At 39.3% G+C, this 22,057-nt stretch overlaps 1 protein-coding gene across 2 annotated transcripts in view; it reads left to right on the top strand.

Moving 5' to 3' along the window:
- The window catches only part of LOC121324585 (formin-like protein 1), a 62,641-nt gene that overhangs the window by 23,724 nt on the left and 16,860 nt on the right, over positions 1–22,057 (top strand). For both annotated transcript variants that reach the window (XM_041266647.1, XM_041266648.1), the window contains exons 7-14: positions 3,106–3,214; positions 3,896–3,972; positions 4,603–4,696; positions 16,347–16,421; positions 17,325–17,435; positions 18,113–18,262; positions 19,700–19,801; positions 21,219–21,432. In XM_041266647.1, the coding sequence (XP_041122581.1) occupies positions 3,106–3,214; positions 3,896–3,972; positions 4,603–4,696; positions 16,347–16,421; positions 17,325–17,435; positions 18,113–18,262; positions 19,700–19,801; positions 21,219–21,432 (932 nt within the window). The remainder of the gene's footprint in view (positions 1–3,105; positions 3,215–3,895; positions 3,973–4,602; positions 4,697–16,346; positions 16,422–17,324; positions 17,436–18,112; positions 18,263–19,699; positions 19,802–21,218; positions 21,433–22,057) is intronic.

Here is a 22,057-nt window from a genome sequence, read left to right as displayed (position 1 = left end):
AGCCTACTAGTCCTATTTGCTGAGGTCCCTCTCTGACAGTCACAGGTCCTCACCACAACAGCTGGATGAGCTGCGCCTGGCTAATAAGAACTGGTAGGTAGAGACCTGGCTGCACTGGCATTGAATAACTTTTTCATATTCTGTGAGTGAATATTTTTCTTACCGGATCTCATTTTGGAATCTAGCTACCATTCAATTAAATACAAAGACAGAATCGCATTGTTCCAAATTACACTGCACTGCTAAGCAGATACGGGGCTTGATCAAAGGAAAATTATTCTCCGATATCAGTATGTTAAGTAACGGTATAAATATACTATCTTGTCCAAACACTTGTACTAGTTATAGAAACAGAATACTCCCATGATCATTCAGAGCGCTGTGGTGATTTCATTCATGAGGACAACCATAAAAATCCCTGTGTTATTCAGCTATCCTTATTCATGGAATAACAACAATACTCTATGATTGTTCATGGACTGTCCTTGATGTATTTTAATGGTGCTGTAACACTGCTATGTCATGCCTGTCCTCTGTGCATAGTTTAATCCAGGCCTGTGTGACTATAGTACATGTATCCATAACTCTATTTTCTACTTTATAATGCTTCATTTGGATGGGTACTTGCACGTGGTGAGTATAAGAAAACACATACAGAGAGTTTGAAAGAGCAGGTGTCTTCTGAACTAGGAACAGCACATTGTCTGTTAAATTATATTGTTGCTAAATAGCTTAGCAGACAACCCAAACCTTTTAAATGTATACTACTAACCCAATGGGATTTTAAATCAAAACATTCTTTTGGGCAACATGCAGAGGGGATTGCATTTTGTTGTATTTTGATGCCTGTTTTTGTGAGAGATGTCTGTGTTTATCTGTTGTAGTCAGTCAAAACTAAAATAATTTAGTAACGCTTTATAGTAAATGGTAGTAATTGAATTCCATTTCACAATATTTCCTACAAAATATTGCATCTCTGTTCTGTGGTGAAGGGTGGAATATCTCCATCAAAGGCTGACCCACCCAAAGCCATGTGTACGGTATGTGTGCTTCTCTAGAGCGAATTCCAAAATTGCTGTGAGCTTTTGGGTTTTCTCTGAATAAATGCTTTGCCCAGGTACTTACTATACATGAACAATAGCAAGCATGCAATGCGTATTTACTGTGTAATCTATGACTTCTGAAAACATGTAAAACATGACTTAACATTAATACCATTTATAACAGTGGAAAACACACATATTTGGCTAAAATACTTGTATCTGCTGGTATGAAAGGACACAGTTGGTACATACAGAGATATATAAACCAAATACAGTCAACGCTCATTAATATTAACTTCAAGGGACCAGCAAAAATATCTTATCAGTAATTCTTATTATCACTAGTCTAAGCCAAATGCATAGTGCCAGTTTTTATTAAAGTTACAATAACACTGAAATCAAATTTCAATTACAGTACAATGAAAAGTATTATACATTTAAAAGTACTGTTTTTTTTATTGAAAATACAGTTCGATGTGAACTTTTAAAAAGTATACATTAGAGTGGCACATCCATTAAAGGCACTCTGCGTGAAGTGCAGGATGCGCCCTATAGCTTGAAGATCGCAGGTTTGAATCCAGGCTATGTCATTGCCGACCGTGACCAGGGGTTCCCAGGGGGCAGCGCAAAATTGGTCGAGCGCCGTCTAGGTAGGGAGGACTTAGCTCGGCAGGGCCATCCACACTGTGCACCAGCGACCCCTGTGGCTGATAGGGTGCCTGTGCGTCTGCAGTGGAGACATTCAGATCTGTGTTGTCCTATAGGCACTATAGGTCTGGTGGCTTCGCTGTGGATCCGCAGTGCAAAAAATGGCAGGAATATGTTTCAGAGGACGCATGTTTCAGCTTCCGTTTTCCTGAGTCATCGAGGAGTTGCAGCGGTGACCCGGGATTAATAGTAACACAATTGGTGATTCCAAATTGGTGCAAACACTGCAGTAAAAATCATTTACCAATTTATCAACTAAATTAAAAAAAAAAAAGTATACAATGCAATTTGAAATCTGCTTGCTCCATTTTACAGGCGTCCTCAACATCAGGGTATTGAGAAAATTGGAAACACTGATGACTTTCATCCACATCCTAAGCCTGTGCTATTACATTCCTGTTTTTCAGAACGGTTGAGAAGGTGTTTGTAGGAATGTTGAAATCTGTAGCAATGTCTTTATTTTTTTATGTATGGTGGTGCATTATGCTCTGCTTTTTGACATCTTTTCTTTTGTCTGGAAGGATAATGCATGTTGTTTTGCACTGGACACTCATTTCTATGTGTCATGGAAATAATATTGATGCAAGTTAATACATTTTCCAAAATCCTTTACACTCAGCCATTTGGACTTGATCAGTTTGTTTTATTCATTTTCCTTCCCTGGATGGGCTCCAAAATAATTCATACAAACAGGAAATTTGTGTTAAAGGCATTTGTATTATAAGAAGAAATTTACAGTAAACGACTGCTAAAAATGGCTGGGACCATGTAGAAAATTAATAGTATCAGGAAATGTGTTTAATCTGAGTTTGTCTTAATGCACTTTGACCATATATACTTTAATCTTTAATTAACAGTCATTATACAACTGTGTCACAGATTGCCCCATGTAGTTCTATAGGGATTCCAAGTCTGTGTACCCTATAGTATACCAACTCAGTACAGAATTGGTACATCATGAGGCTTTTAAAACCTCAGCTTCCATTGAATGAAACTGATACCGAGTTGGTGTTATTTCCTTGTAGACTCAGCTGTGTCCAGTAATTATTGAACTCTTACTATCTAGTTTGGGTTAATGGCTTTCAGAAACATCTTCTGTCTGATGTTTTGGATTTCAGCAAGTAGTCCTGCAAATCTGCTTCAGTGCAAATGGAATTGAATTACAAATTTGTGTCTGCTATTTTTACATGCTATTCAAATTATACTAATAAGACTTTCTTGGAAAGACAAAGAGTATTCAAATATTCCATTTGAATCCCCGTCCGGATGCCAACAGAGCTCAGTAGAATGCAGCTCAAGTGTGTTTAGTATAGTGCAGTTTTGACGTGTCTCCTCCTCCTCCTCCTCCCTGCAGGATTAACTCAATGCACAGCAGGAAGGCCCTGCGCAACTCTCGCATTGTCAGCCAAAAGGACGACGTCCATGTCTGCATCATGTGCCTGCGTGCCATCATGAACTATCAGGTACACCACTGCCAATGGAGTATCTACACATTCTGTGACATATCTAGCTACCGGCACCAAAACAAGATGGGAACCCCAAAATCACCTAAATTACACACCCTGCTAAATCCATGATACTAAACTTAATTTCTTGGCACACTAGCCATAGAGTGACAAGATTTCTAAACCTCAGAACAGTAACAAATATATATATATATATATATATTTTTTTGTTATGCTTCTTATCTGAATATTTACCACTATTACTGTTTTCACATTAAACTAGCAAACAAAAAAAACACTGCATCTTCCCTTTTAGATTTGTAACTTATGTATTGTGATTTTTACCCCTAATTAAATTTTGCATACTTTATATTTAGTAAAGTAACCTATATGAAAATATTATCCTGGAACCATTATGATTGCCAATTGTTTATGTAATTAATATAAGGGGTGCTATCTGGCACCATTGGAAACATAGACTTTTTTAAGTTTTGGGGAAAATGTTGGAACACCAGATAGCTGATGGGAAAAGGGGGCGGTCCAGCTCAAACTGGGATGTCTAGTCACTCTAAGTAACCAAGGCATTAAAATATGTTTTCTTACCTCTAATTATTTTTATGAACACCTCATCTGGGGGTTTTGGGTGCAACTACTAAGCAGTAAGGATGTGTTCTGTCTGCCCCCCCACCCCCCCCCCAGTCAGGGTTCACCCTGGTGATGACCCACCCCCGCTGTGTGAACGAGATTACCCTGAGCCTCAACAACAAAAACGCCAGGTCAGTGAACGAATTCAACAATGTGAGACTGAGTTTGAGTCTGATGTGACGAGAAATGGAGTCCAGGTTTGGGTGCTTAGAACAGAAGTCTTGTTCCAGGAACTTGCAACAGGTCAGCTTGACCAAGTGCCAGTTTTGAGTGGGTGTATAAAGGGAGAAACGTAATACAAGAGGAGGAAAGGCCATTAAATATTGTCCTCACATTCTGATCAGAGTACATCTTCAGTTACTTAATTCAGTTTTTGTCTTGGTTTGGTTTTGCATTACAACATGAAAACATTCAACAAAGGTTCATTATATCCACAGTTCTTATCTGTGATATGTGCTTATAAAAACATAAGGACATAAGAAAGGAGGCCATTCAGCCTGTCTAAACTACTCCAGTTCCTTGTAGCTGATGGATCTCCAAAGTTGTGAAATTGGGTCCTAAAGGATCCAAGCTACTCTGTCTCAACAACAGGACTAGACCGCTCATTCCATAGACCCCACAATCTGCATGAAGAAGTGTCCTTCGTCTCCATTTGGTTTCCAGCAGTGACCTCTGGTCCTGGTTTCTGTACTGTGTTTAAAGGTTAACTCTGTGAGGTCTTCTAGTCTGCAGATGGTTAGCCTTTGTTTTCCTTCCTTTAGGACGAAAGCACTGGTGCTGGAGCTCCTGGCGGCGGTGTGTCTGGTGCGAGGAGGACATGACATTATTCTGTCTGCCTTCGATAACTTCAAGGAGGTGAGCGTCCAAGAAAACATAGTTCTTTACTATTTTCAAATATATATCATTTTTAAAGGATCCCAGTAATTCAGCATCAACAATGTTAGCAATGCTAAAGTTAGACTTGTGTGTGTTGCGTATGAATTATTGTAATGGACGCAGTGGCTGGCCGTGCAAACCCACCTGTCCCTTGATGCAGTGCTTGCATAGACTAACATGTTTATTAAGACAATCTCCTGAGTGTTTTTGAACACTCTGTCAAACACTATGTCAAAATTACACATACTCTTAAACCCAGGGGAGACTTTTAAGGAGGGCAAAGATGTTTTAAACTCATGCAAGTGGCTTTGTTCATGCACTGGGCATATTATATGTCCAGACAACTTTTTTAATAATCAAGAAAATCACACAGACTAATTTAATTTGAAGTTTTAATGAATCAGAGCAGTAGTAGTGCCCTTTTGGTTTATTAAGTACTTTAATGGATTGGTTGGTTGCGCAGACCACCGTAAATCCCAAGTAATAAACAATCTGGGCGACCCGGTGCTTTTACAGGTTTAACAGCAATAGTACTTCAATACAGTAATACAAATATTGTTATTATATGCTTCGCCCTTAGGCCAGCCATGCAAAAAGCTAAAACACCCACAGCTACGTTCTAAAGTGTTGAATATATCACTCTTTTAAAACAAATACACCATTTCTAAACCTTATAAAAATGCATCCAATATAAAAGAGATATTACATTCAAATATATTCTTACCTTCCAATATATGGAAGTGTAGTGTAGGATATATGAAAAATAAGAACCGTCTTCAAAAGGCAAAGACTTCTGAACAGCAATCAGTTTTTCAGAGACCTTCAGAACATGGAGCTTGCAAGATCAAGATCAATGATGTTGAATGGGGTCTTGCTCTGGGGTTATATAGGATTTTCTGCAAGTGGCTTTACATCAGGAATCCTGATTAAATCTGATCATCACTCAGCTTTGTCAACTCTTTCTTAAAATGGTTTGGATATAACTTCTTGCCAAAAAATATTGGAATATGATTTCATAGCTCTCTTTTTCCAACGCCTCCTTTTTCTAAAAAGTCAGGTGAACCAAAGTTCTCAGGATCATTGCTATAATACCATACAATACAAGTTTATTGCATAATTAATGCAATAATGTTATTCTGACTGATCTAAGTCTGTTCATACAAAATCCAACAGAAGCAGGTTTTAAGACATCTATCCTTTGGGCCAAGTTTTAGTGTTGATTAAAATGAAACACTATCATAAGCATTTTCTAATACTTACTTTCTAGTACTTTCTAATTATTTTAAACCAAACTTTGGCTTAATTCAGTAAACACGTCCTACGCTATGTGCCTTCGACTCTTGTTGCCAGGTTCTAGTTAATTTTTGTGTTATATAGAACAATGTTTATTTTAATATAAACTCCTACCTTCTGTTATCTGAAAGTAATGAAAGTAAAGTATGGTAACGAAAGAAATTGGCTACCTTTTCTCATAAAACTGGAATGTGCTAACAAGGTCTTCTTCTGATAAGAGCCTGCCAAATTTGACTCTTTCACAGACTGCACACAAAAGATACCTAACATTTTCTACTGGGTATACAGATCTATTTGAAATGAGTATATACAGTATTACTATAATTATTGATAAAGAGTATATAATATTATTTCAATCAATACAGGTTAGTTTAAATCATTGAGTTCATGTCTAACAACTCAGCATGTTCCCAACAGGATTCAAACTCTGTGCCAGGCTCAGCTCGGACTGGTTCTGCAAACATCACGACAGGCCTGTTCAGATCTGATAATATGTTCTACTGGTTTTATATTCATTAAAACACATTACAGTCATTACAGTATTTGTTGCTGTTCCAGAAATGTTCAGTTTGTATCCAAAGATCAGCCTGCTTCCAGTAGCTGTGACAGTCTTGGGTCAGTTTCTGCTCTTGGTGAGTCTGTCAAAACCACCACAGGTGTGGGTGAGTCATCATCACTGGGAAAACCTCAAATAAATTAAGCTGTTTTTTTCAAAGAGCCAGACATCCCTGCTACATAAATATGTTATTCAAAAAAGGTGCCCGCACCTTGAACAAAGGAAGACAGGTTTTAGGGTCACTCCATGACAAATAGCAATGTTTTGGAAAAAAAAACAAAAAAACTATTAAGCCTGCAGACATGTGCAATGTATTGTGACAAGCAAAAGACATGTGCTACAGCAACCTTCAACTAGATAGGACACACTTGCCTCCCCTCGAACAATGCTTCAGGAGCTACGGAGTGTGGCTATATACACCGTAAACAGTTTGTGCTCCAAAGGAACCTTTTTAGAGTAGATGCTTTTGAAATGCAAATTTTGCACCTGGACCACACAGCTTTTAAGCTTTCACAATCTACATTCGCTGCCCAGACCCTTAGCTCTAAGTCACAATGCCTCACAGTCCTATGGTCTTGGTACTGGGCCAGTCTTGGTGCTAACACTAAAGCAACGGTCCACACCTGAGCAATCAGTTGCGCGACTTGGTGGCGTGCAGCTGAATCGCTTATATGTGGATGTTTCCTCAGTCTGATTGGTTGTTACAATCTCCTGACTGTTTACTTTCCTGTGGTAAAGAGGCGGTACATTTAAAAAAGATATCAACTATATTCTGATGACGCCACAGCCAAGGTCATATCCAGCATTTAAGTGGCTTCGCTTCTGCTTTTAATGCATTTAAAATAACTGCAGATGAGATGACTATGACAGCCAGTTCTTCATCGTAATTAGTTAAGCCACAGTTTATTAAAGATAATGACAGACTGAAGGAAAGAACCGACAGCACCAGCAGGGTCAGCATAATGGCCAATAAATAAATAACCCTACACACATTTATAAACGCAGGAAACTTGTTGCCTAACCAGTTCCTCAGGTGTGGACAAAGCAGTTGCAGGCGATTTAGTTGTGCAATTTCAAGAGTGATTTGGTTGCACAACTGATCGCTCAGGTGTGAACCCGGCTTAATGCATGCCAAGAATGAGGTGGTTAAGATTCTAGGCATTCCTCACTGTGTCAGGGTGGTGCTTCTCCCAGTGGGGCAGCCCGACCTCCCTCAGCTGTTATCCCAGCTGTTCCCCAGGCATGCACAGTGGCAGCACCGTGACTGGAGCGGCTTTCCTGCAGAGACGCTGTGCTAGCTGATCCCATGCCATCGACTGCTTGCCCCTCTCCTGAACACACAACTGTTTTTCCCTGTGGAACTCAGCAGGTGTGGATGTTTCATGAGGGCGGGTTGGGAACATTCATACATACATTAATACATTCACCAGCCACTTCCCCTCCCATAGACACGCATTCTGTAGCAGGCCTCAGTTGTGCTATTCAGTCCTGGGCTTGTGTACTCTCTCAAAGTCATCAGAGCAAATGTTCCTTTGTGAGCAAATTGTAGGAAATATCTTTTGTGGTAGAATATGGTATCTCAGATGTTTATCATTGAACTGTCTGAAGGGAGCAATCAATAATTTTTCATTAATAGCTGACAATATACCATTAAAAAATAATCACCTTTAACAAAATAAGAAAATGTGACTTTATTACTTATTATTATAATAAATTACTATATATATATATATATATATATATATATATATATATATATATATATATATATATATATATATATATAATATTATTTTGTTAGCTGTATTTACCTAGGAATTCCATTATAGTTTAAAATGTCAAACTCATGTTGGAATGGATAGCTTGAAAGCTGGGAGTTTTAAATCATAGATATAAACTATATGTATTCTCACACAGGCTGTTATTGATTTAAACTGTATGTAACCTCACACAGGCTGTTATTGAGTGGGTGGTACAAATTAGTCCCCATGGAAATCTGCGCTAACATTTCTTAAAATCTGCAACAAGAATAGTGTTTCTGCAAAATTTCTGCAATGACTTTAGTGAAAAAAAGTGTTAATGAGTATAAATAAATAAGAAAAAGTAAGTCACAGTTGGTTAAATTCATTTTTTTATTGAATCACATCACTAAAATGAGAAAAAAACAGAACAAAACATATTTGCCATATTTTATGGAACCCAAAGAAGAAGAAAAACACATACAACAAAGCAAAGAGAGTTCCTTTTTTCTTATAGCACTGACTATTGGATGCCATTTAAAAAAATACATATATATACATAAAACATAACAATTCTTAAATAGATTAAGTACAGTTATGGCCAAAAAATTTAATCCATTAGCCATAACAACAACAACATTTGCCTAGCAGAATAAGATTGTAGTGGCGCACTGGGATTCAAATTAGCATTGGTACATCTTACAAATGTGTACGAGGCTTGGAGCATTTTTGTACAAATGTAACAGGGTATTTATAGAAACGTGCAGTTCACCAAAATGTTGTAATTTTAAAACATATCCACACCAAGACAGCACATAGAAATAGTTTGGAAACTGTGACAAGCATTTGGAAACAATGACAGGTGACAGTGATTGGCTGATAAATTTGTTTTTTTGTTTCTTTGACCAAGGCCACAATGGCGGAGATTCCATTATTTAATTTTTATTTTTTTAACTCAAGACATTTGCTCGAGAAAAATGTCTGGTGTAAAATGCTTTTTTGGGTTTCCATTTTACTTGACTAAACCGGGCTTTTCACCCGACGTCATGCAAATGAATGCGAAAGGTGGGGTTTCATATGTAAATTAGCTATGCGTAAAGTACTTGTGCTGTTTTTGTAGATTACTAGTGATTGTTTATTTATTTATTTATTTATTTTCAAATGTCATTAGTGGGGTGTCATGTTGTTAGTAGTGAATACTATTTCAACTAATTCATCTTAAGACTCATTAATTAAAAATGAACTCAGTGGCTGCTGACAGCTGCTGAGGAAGCATTCAACACCACTCTTGGGCAAATATGGGTAGTGGGCACTTGAAAGGGAGGTGGTGGATACTGATGAAACGGACTGAAGTGCAGCATTAGTTTGTTCCCAAAATTGTCACTGCCTGCTGTATCCTTGTGACAGAAACAGAATGATTATTGGTGGCAAATCTCCCTCCCGACCTGTGAGGGCGCTAAGTAATGGGAACATAGTACACTGGACTGGTTGGCCTGACATTTCATTCCTAGGGTTAAAAGGAAGTTGGTCATCTAGAAAGGGGGTAGAGTTTCAGAGGGCTAACGCATCGTCCCAGAAGGGAAACGATGTGGCAGCTGTGGATTGGAGGAGCGGCTGCAATGGTTTACCAAGGGGTCATGTATGACGGTACAAATAGGGGACGAAGTGACGTAATCTGTTCCTTTGTAGTGGTTAAAGCTTTGAATCAGGAAGGACCTGTATTGTGCTGTATTGTGAGTGTTTTGTTTGTTTGCCTAAAAAATACTGTTTGTTATTGTTTATAAGGCTAACACGATCCAGAGTTGCCCTCAAAGGCCAGCACCAACCCAAACAACATCACTGCACTTTGTTTCACTAAGGACTGTATATTCACTACGAGCACTAGAGCACGCATTGTGGACTTGTGTTTGTGTTACGTGCGGGTGAATAAGAACGGGACTGTTTATCATTTGGGAACCAACCGTAGATTTAAACACAGCAATACACGCCGCTGTATTGCCTGTTAACATTGTTTATTATTTACTGTTGTTACGCCATCAGGCAATTGGATTACAAACTATTAAACACCATTGCACCTGGATTATAGTTGTCTGTCCATTTATTGATCAACTGCACCTGCACACTGTTAACCACTTGTCAACAACAAAATGAGGCGTTCAGGAATCAGTGGCTGCCTGTGAGACAGACGGGGAAGGTTATCAGTGTTGCCAAGACGAGAAAAAAAAAGCGACACTGCCTTTCAAAACAAGCCCAAAACAAGCGCAACCCATGTTAGAGTATGAGTGTTTATGCAAAAGACTTTCAAAAGAACAAGCCCAATCCTGCTTCTTATAAGCAGAACTGGTAACTGTAAAGGTTACCTCAGCCACCAGTTTCAATTGGACAGCAGTGATCTGAAGAGACTCGTGCTGTCAGAGATTCTCTCCTTTCTTTTAAGTTGTATTGAATTTGCGGTTGTGTTAAATATAATGATGCAAACAAATAAAACACAATCAGTATGTTTATTTACGAGTTTATTTGATCAGTTCTGAGAGGGCATTTCCAGCTTGTTGGATTATGTTGCACTGTTTTGGCATCCAGTTCACCAACTATATTTATTAACGTGGAGGGCAGACACAGGTTGTCTTTGGACATAGCTGAGATCGAAAAGGACAGGAATTAATAAAATATTTCATCTGGGAATGGACAGGAATTATTAAAAATATTTCATCTGGGAATGTTTGAGTAATTGCGATGGTTTGTATATTTGAGGCAATAGTTCTTAAACTATTTTTGATCACCTATTTTTTTATTTTCACAAGAAGTCATAGTCCATAAGAGACAGGATTGTCAACCCCAGTGCAGGGTGGATAGCCTGCGGTTGGTGGTGTGGGTGGGTGCCAGTGCAGGGCTCAGGTTTCGGCAGCGTGGGCTGAGTTTCAGTAAGTGGATATGGGCACTCTGGGGTATTGTGCTGGGCTACAGCAGGCAGGCGACAAGCCTGCATTATTTAGTGTGAGGAGACAAGCTGAAAATAAGGATGTGGGGGGGGGGGGGGGGTTATTGGACATTCCTTTGATTGAGTAGGCAGGGTGGGGACAAACTGGCAGAATTTCTCAGTCCAAAATAGGTATTTTGGATTTAGTTTCACATTAATCACACATTCATTAAATTAAGGTGTGACAGCTTTGTGGATACTGTACTAAATATAAATATAATAATGTACTCAAATTTTATCTTGGGCTTTTGAGAACTCCTGGAGATATTCAAGTTTAAATTGCAAAAAAAGATCAAAGACCATAAGTCATCTGTGGTGATGCAGTGCTTTTAAATACCCAAGTGTTGCACTTGCTATATTGATTCAAGACTGGGGTGACCGTCACCGCGGGTGATTTTTAGTCTCTAGTCAAGCGACTGTCTGGCAAACCGGGACAGACTGAGGTTGAATTCCATAATAAAGCAATAGAAACCAAAGACGGCTTTACTGTCTATAAAGCCTGCCTCGTGCCGTTAAATTTAAACTTAACTAGAAGGACCTTACAAGGGTTCTTATGAGGGTTCTATTGCTATTAGAAAATGGCTGCTTTAAAATAAAAACATCTGTGATTTTATGCAGCACTAGTTTTTGTTGCGATTGAATACCAACATTTTCCTCAATATTCGATAATGTATTTGCTGACAATGTGGTCTGGTAGCTTTCAGGCTTCTGTATCTCAGCGGTGGACGATGTCGTGTCATCGAATTACATGACGCTTAAGTTCAGGTACCTCATACACAAATGCAAACATGGTTTGTTAACTGTTTGTTTTTATCTGCCTATGTAAAAGAATAAAAGTGGCAGTAACTTCTTATATCTTTTTAATTAGGATTTGAATGCACATTTGTGTGTTTAAATTACTGTTAGGTCCTAAAACGCGTTAATGCTGATCGTGCCGTTAGTTCAGTAACTTGTTTACTGTGTGTTCAGAAATGTCACAGAAATTTGTTTTCAAGGCTTGAAGTACACCCTGTATTAGCGAAAAATAGGTATGTGGGAGTTTGCCTCAAAAATGCATTGAGCACAACTGGCAATGCACGAGAAAAAGTGGACTGGAAAATGCCAGCAACAGCTACCACAGTCCCCTGAAAGGACACAGAGCCAAGATAATGCAGGGTGGACAATAGTTTGACCACTGCAGGTACAGCATGGCATCTCTGGGGGACAGGCTCCAGGTCATCTTTTAAACCAGACAGCAGCTCAATAATTATGTGGCTGCCGTACTTTTCAGGAAATGCATTACTATGCAGTTGTGATTTAAGAAAAAAAAAAAACGTCCGTACCAATTCAGATTACTCAATTCATAGTCATTTAGGGGAGGGGATATTTAAAGTCTGTGTCAGTTTATAAGTAGGAAAAGAACGACTCTGAATATCGTGAGGAGAGCTTCATGTGTTGCCATGATGATAAAAACATTTAACAAGAAAAATTAATTCTCGTCTCGTCTCGCCCATTCTGAATTACGCCACGCATTAGCTACTTGTTTGTTTGGTTACCTTTGCAACATGCACACGAATGCATGAAGTATAAGTTTTCCTACTTAGAATTTATATTTGTGTGTGTGTGTGTGTGTGTGTGTGTGTGTGTGTGTGTGTGTGTGTGGAACATCTAAAAGTTAAATTTCATTAACACTAGAACCGCCTTTTACAATATATGTTTTTATTTTGAATATCACCTACAATAATATTCAATTTTATATATATATATATATATATATATATATATATATATATATATATATATATATATATATACACAAGCCTGTTGTTAACTCTACTGGACCTAGCAACCATCAATTCCTTCATTTTGTACAACAAATGCACTGAGAGATTTAATCTTGAAGCTAGCCACAGCGCTTCAGCAGAAAACATTTTGATCAGAAAACTGCAAAGCCACTCTGTGTTATCTTCCAGCACTATAGGCCTGGTGGCTTTGCTGTAGATTCGCAGTGTGAAAAATGATGGATTTGAAGGAACATGTTTTGGAGGATGTGTTTTTCAGCCTCCGTTTTCCAAGTCGCAGGGAGGGTTGCAGCGGTGAACCAGGATAAAAACAATAATTGGGCAGTCCAAATTGGGAAGAAAACTGGGATAAAAGCCATTGGCGATGACTAAATATAAATATAATAAAAATAAATAAATTGAAATTCAAGGAGAGCTAAGCAATGTTTTAAAATTCATTAACTTTTTAATGATATAACCTTGGAAGTAATGTATCATTGGAATGAGTCTGAAGAGAGCTTTTACATGACAATAGATTTGTGTTCAAAGGTTTTTAGATAGATAGATAGATAGATAGAGAGATAGATAGATAGATAGATTTGTGATCATAGAGACCTGCAATATGGTGTACCCAGTTTCATCTAAAAACCAAGAGGGTGATACACAGTAGAATGACTCATTGTGCTTTTTTTTTTTTTTTTTTGCTGGTGCCTAGTTCTTAGAGCTGAGGGACTGGGAGGCATAATGGCCTAGAACTGAAGGAATAAAATGCAGTGGTCCTGTATTTATTGCTGAGGAGGCTGTATGATCTCATGGTTAGAGCAGAGGGACTGGGAGGAAAGCCAGTAACAATAGCCCAACAGCACAGTCCTGCAGAGCTCCAGTGCTGGCCTGGCTGCACAGGTATCAATGGGAGCTTGCCCCTCCACAGTACCTGCAGGGTTAAAAAGAAGCTGGTGCCAGCACAGGGACTGATGCATTATTCAGGGCTTCCCCTGAGCCTGGCAGGGGCACTGGTCTTAATCTCACAGACTTATTCAGAAGAAACCGCTAGCTTCCAGAGCTGCTGCTGATTCACACTTACTATGGAAGCGAAGGCCGGTGAGGTACATCCTGGCAGCTCAGCTGGTAAGTGTTCTCTGCAGGGGCAGAACGCTGCATGGGAATGTGTAACAAAACTGCTACATCCGTGCAACCCCCTTTCTTAATTCTGTAATGATAGTGTATATAGAAGATACTGCATTGTTTAGCAAGGTGTGACACAGTGCTTGTTTGTCAACATGAAATACAATCTGGAGTCTTGTCCAGATTGTCATACACACACAATCCATCTCACTGGTTATCAAAGCCCTCTTTATAGTGACCTCTAGAGGTGAGTGGTGGAACAGTGGGGTCCTCCTGAAGACCCTGGTGAAGCTTTTCCAGAGAGCCACAAGGTGGCAGTGAAGACTCCTAGCAACAACCAAAGGTAAGTAATTTGATTCTGTTTGTTGTCCAATTACCCCTTGTAGTTTCCCTGGTAATTGACTTCTTGTTTCCTTCCACAGATACCACCCCACAGTTCCAGTGAGAATAAAACAGTCACTGACTTGTCCTTGTGTTTTGTCTTCATTTGCCCAAAACCTCAACACATTTCCTATCTTCATGCTCTTCCCTTAAAACCACGGTTGGGTTACTTAACAGTGAGGTTCAGAGTGGTGCCCACATTATTGTTCCTGGTAACAAGCAGGGCTAGCGCTTCCTCTTCTAGGCTGCAGCGTATTGCAGTTCCTCCGAGTGGCTCCTTAGTTCCAGTAAAGTCCAATTTGACACACTCGCTTGAGTCCTTGTTAGGTTTCCTGTAGCCCACCACTTTGGTTCTCTTCTTTTAGTTATTTTTAGTTGGCTCGAAAGACTCTCTAACTGCAAACACAAAATATAAACATCTTGACAAACTTGTTGCTTTAGTAATACTCTAAGGCTAAAAAAACATGTTCAAAAGCTTTTCAAAACTAAAACACTAACAATAGCATGACTTTAAAGGAACAACCCACTACACCATTGCCTGCTTATGGTTTGTCTTCTTTTGTTAAGACTATAGCATGGGGGTCAATTCAATTGATCTAACTTGTGGTAAATCTAAATCCTGCCGTCCTTTGAATCACTTAATAGGACCCTGACATTTTGCTATTAGACTTCTATATCCAAAACATTCAAGATGTACAAAAACAGTAAGAAAAAAATAGCTTCATTATTAAGGTATTACGGTTCAAAGTTAGTGCACTTCACTTAAAACACTTTCAAACAAGATTCAAATTAAGCATGAGAATCGCTAGAAGTGATCTAAATGCAGGATATAATGCCACCTTGTGGCAAACTGTGGTTTAGCAACTCAGGGTAATACTGACGCTTTTGTTTTCCAAGCAGAGTGGATTGACTGTGATGTCAGCACTCTGAAGAATCGATGAAAATTGATACTTAACACACAGTGTTTAAAGCAGTTTAAAGCAGAAATCATAGCACCAATACGAACAAAAAGCAGTTTAACACTAAAACTACTCAATCTTGAACAAAGAAGACTACGTGGCGATCTGATTCTAAATTCTAAAAGGTATTGACAATGTCAGCCCAAGGGACTTTTTCGACCTGAAAAAAGAAACAAGTACCAGGGGTCACAAATGGAGATTACATAAAGAGGCAGTCAGAACAGAAAGTAGGAGGCACTTTTTTACACAGAATTGTGGGAGTCTGGAAGCAACTCCCCAGTAATGTTGTTGAAGCTGACATCCTAGGATCCTTCAAGAACCTGCTTGATGAGATTCTGGGATCAATAAGCTACTAACAACCAAATGAGCAAGTAATTTGTAAACTTTTTTATGTTCTTACCCAACATGCTTAAAGTGGTGATTATTATTATTATTATTATTATTATTATTATTATTATTATTATTATTAGTTTATTTAGCAGACTATTTAGCGATTACAGAGACTAGGGTGTGTGAACTATGAATCAGTTGTAGAGTCACTTACATAAAAGGCAGAGCACAAGGAGGTTAAGTGACTTGCTCAGGGTCACACAATGATTCAGTGGCTGATTCAGAGTCGGGATTTTAACCAGGGACCTCCTGGTTACAAGCCTGTTTCTTTAACCACTGAACCACACAGCCTCCTGTCTTGTCTTTTCATGTAGGTGCACTGGTTTAAGTAAGCAAGCAGCTGTTGCTATGCAATTAAATCTTGCAGCCAGGAGTTCAAATCGGTTTAAGGCCCAGAGCTGCCTATAAGCAGCTGTGCACCCCGTCCATCTCTGTCTGTGTCTCAGCAGGTGTGCGGCGAGAAGAACCGATTCGAGAAGCTGATGGAGTACTTTCGTAATGAGGACAGCAACATTGACTTTATGGTGAGTGTTCACACACTGGACAGCCATCGCTATGCACCCATGGCAGGTCCTTCACTTTAACTACTGCACAAGCCATTGCCACAAGATGACATTTTGCCAACAAAACTCATGTACTGTAAGTAAACAGTTTCAATTGTTTTTATGCCCTTATAAAAGTTTACCATAGGAAAAGCATAATAAAGTTTAATAAAGCATAGGTAAGCAATGTAAATAGTGAGGTATGGTAAGAGTAAGTAGGAGGGTTTCAAAAAACATAGCATTGCTCATCTACAACTGTATAATTTACCTGTAATTTTTCTTTTCATTGTTAACATCCTGACAACCTTTTACACTTGCAACTTTGAAGTCTGTTTCAAAGCTTATTTAAAAATGGCCGCTCTAGTGTACTGATAGTGCAGTGATTTAGAGCAAGGATAGAACAAAATGTCTGCTAAGGGAGCGTCATATAAAAACTTTTTTTAAGTGCTTCCAAAATGACAAAACAATAATCCAGTTAAACCCATCGCATGTGACACATCTCAAAGAAAAACAAACACAATAATGCAAGCCCCAGCATTAAATTATAATTATAGCAGATCTAAAACAAAATTGGATAAGGGGGTTGGATGCTTGCAGGGTCTAGTGTTTGCTAGGAGAAACCGGACTGTTTAATGTGCCTACTGTGTCAGTCCTACAGTAGCTCTGCTGCAGTGGTGGCCAAAATTGTCCCTTCCAATCCTGCTCTTTGTTCCAACCCTGTTTTGAATTGTTTAATTAAACCAATATAACTTCCATCCACATCCTACTGTAGTAATGTATCTCATTTTACTTGTTAAACCTGGAGTGGAATGGCTCTCCAGGACGATGATTGGACAACCCTGCTCTGCAGCACCTTGTTGATTCAGTCTGCTGTCTCCTCCCTAGGTGGCCTGCATGCAGTTCATCAACATCGTGGTTCATTCTGTAGAAAACATGAACTTCCGGGTGCATCTGCAGTACCAGTTCAGTCAACACGGGCTGGACGAGTACCTGGAGGTGAGCTCAGTTCATATGGGTTCTGTTTGTTTGAAAACGGATCACAATCTGATGGGATTTCTTCATGTTTAGTAGCAAATGATTTTGCCCCATGTTTTTGGTGTCAGCTTCAGTATTTCCCGTTTCCTGAGCTGACCTCCTACATGACCATGGGGAACATGTGTTGAAGGTAAAATAAAAGCGCTAACTCTCAAGATGTTTACTCCAAATGGTCATTAGCCCAATATTTTTTTTTCTGAAAAGTAAAAAAAAAAACAACAAACAAAAAAAAAAACAATGCAGAAAATAAATACAGTGTACTTACAAATCCAAAAAAAGATTTATTTCTATTTTGGTTTCTCTATTGGTTGCATTTTTCCTTTCTGAAAAAATGTGCTCTTATGATGGTTTGGACTAGCTTTACCCCTTTTAAATGTTTCCCAAAGTAAAGTATAGTAATGTGTAATAAAGCGTAGTGAAAGCATAGGTAAGCATTGTAAGACAGAGAGGTATGGAAAAGCACATAAATAAACAAGGAAATTCATCATAAACTTATCTAAAGCCTGGGGAATTGCCATGCAGATTTACCTTCTGTAAGGGTGAGAATGTAGCCATGTAAGTTTTCTGGTTTGAGACTAGTTCCCATTACTCACCTAGCTGAAAATGTGTAATAAATGCTGGCGCTGATATCTCAACAGAAGCTGAAGCACACAGAGAGTGACAAGCTGCTGGTGCAGATCCAGGCATACCTGGACAATGTGTTTGATGTAGGGGCGCTGCTGGAGGATGCTGAGACCAAGAATGCCCTACTGGAGCACATGGAGGAGCTGCAGGACCTCAACATACAGGTAGCAGAAACACAACACCACCACCTGCAGCTTCAGACTGTACTGTGTGTGAATGACCTGCAACACACAAAGCAAGCATCAAGTGTCTCTAATTACTGTGCACTTACATAGCAGTTACATGGTAAATACATGTGTACTTACACATAATTACAATGTTATTAGGCATACTTACAATGTACTTAATGTGTACATCTTTTTGTACGATATATTTAAGTCCACAATTGTATCAGAAAAGGGTTAGGACTAGGGTTTGAGATTAGGGTTAGGGTTATATCATGCAAAAAGATTTACACATGAAGTACATTGTAACTGCATAGTAACATTGTAATTATGTATAAGTACACATGCATTTACTAAGTAACTACAGTAAACCATCACATATCCGACTGCGCTGGGACCAGAGTAAGGGTGGATATGTAAAAAGGCGGATAAATTAATCCTGTTTTAAATCCCATTATACACAACTGTAACAATTACTATATTCACACAATTATGGTTTTGAGATTCAGCTTTTATTAGGGAGCTCCCCTAAATCCCTTGTTTAGAAAGATACAGGGTATTAATGTTTGTGACAGAGTAGCCGTCTGCCATGTGGGTGCGTGCGTTCGCTCCTGAGTGACAGGCAGGAGATCGAGGCAGAGGTTGAAGTTGATACGCCCCCCGCAGGCGAACAGGAAGAACAGCTCACGTGACACTACCAGCAGTGTCAGCGCACGGAGCACATACAACACAGTGCGCGAAAACTTTGGTAGGATCTACAACATCTGAAGTAATCTTCTCTGTTGAATAACAAACTAATGTTGTTGAAGAGATTGATCTTGGCAGGTAAACAGTGAGGGCGGATATGAACGGACAGATACACAATGGATTACTGTGCTATGTAAATACACAGTAGAGATACTTAATGTAATGTGTTAACTAAGCAACAAACACACATTTATGCATGTGTGTTAAATGAAGTCACCATATTTCTCTACATTCACTACACATTTATGTCACGTATCCACTTATAAGGTATTCCATTTATTTATTTATTTATTTAAATTGGGAAATGTAACAGCCTTTGGGAAATGTGCTCACAGAACAGTGTTTATATTATAATCTAGTCATTTTTGGGATGCAATGCACACAAGTAATGATAATCTGTGCCTAGTGAAAAGTAACACCTACTGACTTACAGTAAAACGGTAACTGACTGTAACAACTGGGTCAGACATTCGAAGGCCTGTTATCATTTCATTTTCACAAAAACAAGGCAAATAAATACCTAATTTGAACTTACAACTATAATAGATGGCACTGTTTTTTGTAAAACACTGCTGAATTCCTTAAGTGTCACAGTTATCAATTTGCAACAAGCTGGGCACAAGTGAGCGCTTATTTATTGAGTGCTTTTGAAAAGCTACTTTCTGACATGTTGGTTTCCCTCCCTCCCAGCTGTCAGATAAGCTGCAGGACAGTGAGAGTGTGTCAATGGAGAAGATGGCAGAGCTGGAGAAGCAGCTGATCCAGGCCGTGAAGGAGGTGGAGGTGCTGAGGGTGAGGATAGAAACACAGTCACCGGGCAAACAGTCAAACCTGCCTACAGCAACAATATGCAGGGGCTTTTATACAATACATTTATCTACAAAGCTGAGGTTGGGCAAGAAGTGCCAGGAACACACTGCTTTGGGGCAGCGAATAGGGCTATCCAGTGTTTATTTACAGTAAATACAGTAAGAGATACATACTTTCATGGAAGTTCCAGCCAGTATACACAGTCCTCTGGCTTCCTGTTGCACTGGAAGTTCCAGCCAGTACACTCAGCTCTCTGATTTCCTGTTGCACTGGAAGTTCCAGCCAGTATGCACAACCCTGTCCAGCTTCCTGTTGCACTGGAAGTTCCAGCCAGCATACACAACCCTGTCCAGCTTCCTGTATCACTTGTCCCATACTTGGCGTGGCTTCAGAACAGCAACCAGTGGAATTAGTGCAGATCAGCACTTAATTAGGTGATTGCTACTGACTGGAAACATTAGGCAGCAACTTCTCCAGGGAATCCCCACCCATGACGATACAGAGAAGGGCCTGTCCTGTCACATGTTAACTATACACAGTTACGGGAGGTACTGCCAGCTTGATCCAATACCAAAAACTCAGGGACTACAGAAACAGAAAGCTATCACACTTTATACACACAAGACAAGCTGACACATACAGGATTACTCACACCTTTAAACAGACCGCTTCTTTATCCATCTTGTGTTTCTAAACTTATCTTTCGAACTCAATCTGAAGTTATTTTAACCTGATTTAAAATACTAGTTCTTCAACCAGTTGTTTCAAACATTTGTTAAAGATTATTAGTTAAAGTTTTAAATTTACTACTCTAACTGGGGAGCTGTCCTCAGCCTCTCTCTTTAACTGGGGAGCTGTTCTCTGTGTTTCTCTTTAACTGGGGAGCTGTTCTTTGTGTTTCTCTTTAACTGGGGAGCTGTTCTCTGTGTTTCTCTTTAACTGGAGAGCTGTTCTCTGTGTTTCTCTTTAACTGGGGAGCTGTTCTCTGTGTTTCTCTTAACTGGGGAGCTGTTCTCTGTGTTTCTCTTTAACTGGGGAGCTGTTCTCTGTGTTTCTCTTAACTGGGGAGCTGTTCTCTATGTTTCTCTTAACTGGGGAGCTGTTCTCTGTGTTTCTCTTTAACTGGGGAGCTGTTCTCTGTGTTTCTCTTTAACTGGAGAGTTGTTCTCTGTGTTTCTCTTTAACTGGGGAGCTGTTCTCTGTGTTTCTCTTTAACTGGAGAGCTGTTCTCTGTGTTTCTCTTTAACTGGGGAGCTGTTCTCTGTGTTTCTTTTTAACTGGGGAGCTGTTCTCTGTGTTTCTCTTTAACTGGGGAGCTGTTCTCTGTGTTTCTCTTTAACTGGAAAGTTGTTCTCAGTCTTTCTCTAACTGGGGAGCTGTTCTTCCCTGTTGAATCCAGGAGAGTTTGCGGGAGTCGGCGGCACAGGTGAGCATGCTGAAGCAGCAGGAGGTGGACAGTGAGCGGGTGAAGCAGGACTCCTCAGAGCTGAAGCAGAGACTGGCAGAGCTGCAGGACCAGGGCCTCATCCACATGAGCAGGAACACAGAGGGAGAGCTGGCCATCGAGGTCATCCCCATCACTGTCATCCAGACGCCCCCTGTAGTACACACAGGTTACTATCAATATTACATCTCATTGATAGCCGATGACAGGGCTGCAGAATAGCTGCACATGTGCATAGTGTGCACTGAAGGATTTGGTGGAGACCCATAGATTTTGTTCTAGCTATCATTTTTTGGGACCCAACATCAACATTCTACTGTCAGCATCAGCTCCTGCCGGAAACTCCCTTCTTAGCTGTTTTTTGCTGAGTTAATCAAATGTTTTATCAGATTAGAAGTCAAATAGAAGTAGTGAGCCTAGCTTCAAACTTTAGTTTTTTGTTAATTATAAGTGTATAATTATTTGGTTCTGAAAGGTTTGTAATTTCTGGAAGATTTTTGTGTTTGTGCCCTGAAGATTTTGGAAATTCTGTTATCCTAGTCTATGATATATTCTGCTAATTTATTGTCCATTTAACTCCAATTAAACCCAGTAAAAGCAGTGCAATCGAACACAGTTAAATCTTTGTAAAGCCCAGAGAGGTACACTAAGGTAATGCATAGTAAAACTGTGGGAAAACATAACTGTAAAATCATAATGCAAATTTGCAATGGTAAACTTTTATAAGGGTCAGCAAACACCACAAATATCTATCATCCCTATTAAAAAATAAACCAAATATTTTAGTATGATTT

The sequence above is a fragment of the Polyodon spathula genome, chromosome 12, assembly GCF_017654505.1.
Source record: "Polyodon spathula isolate WHYD16114869_AA chromosome 12, ASM1765450v1, whole genome shotgun sequence".
NCBI classification, from domain to species: domain Eukaryota; kingdom Metazoa; phylum Chordata; class Actinopteri; order Acipenseriformes; family Polyodontidae; genus Polyodon; species Polyodon spathula.
This window is presented reverse-complemented; position numbering and strand designations above follow the sequence as displayed.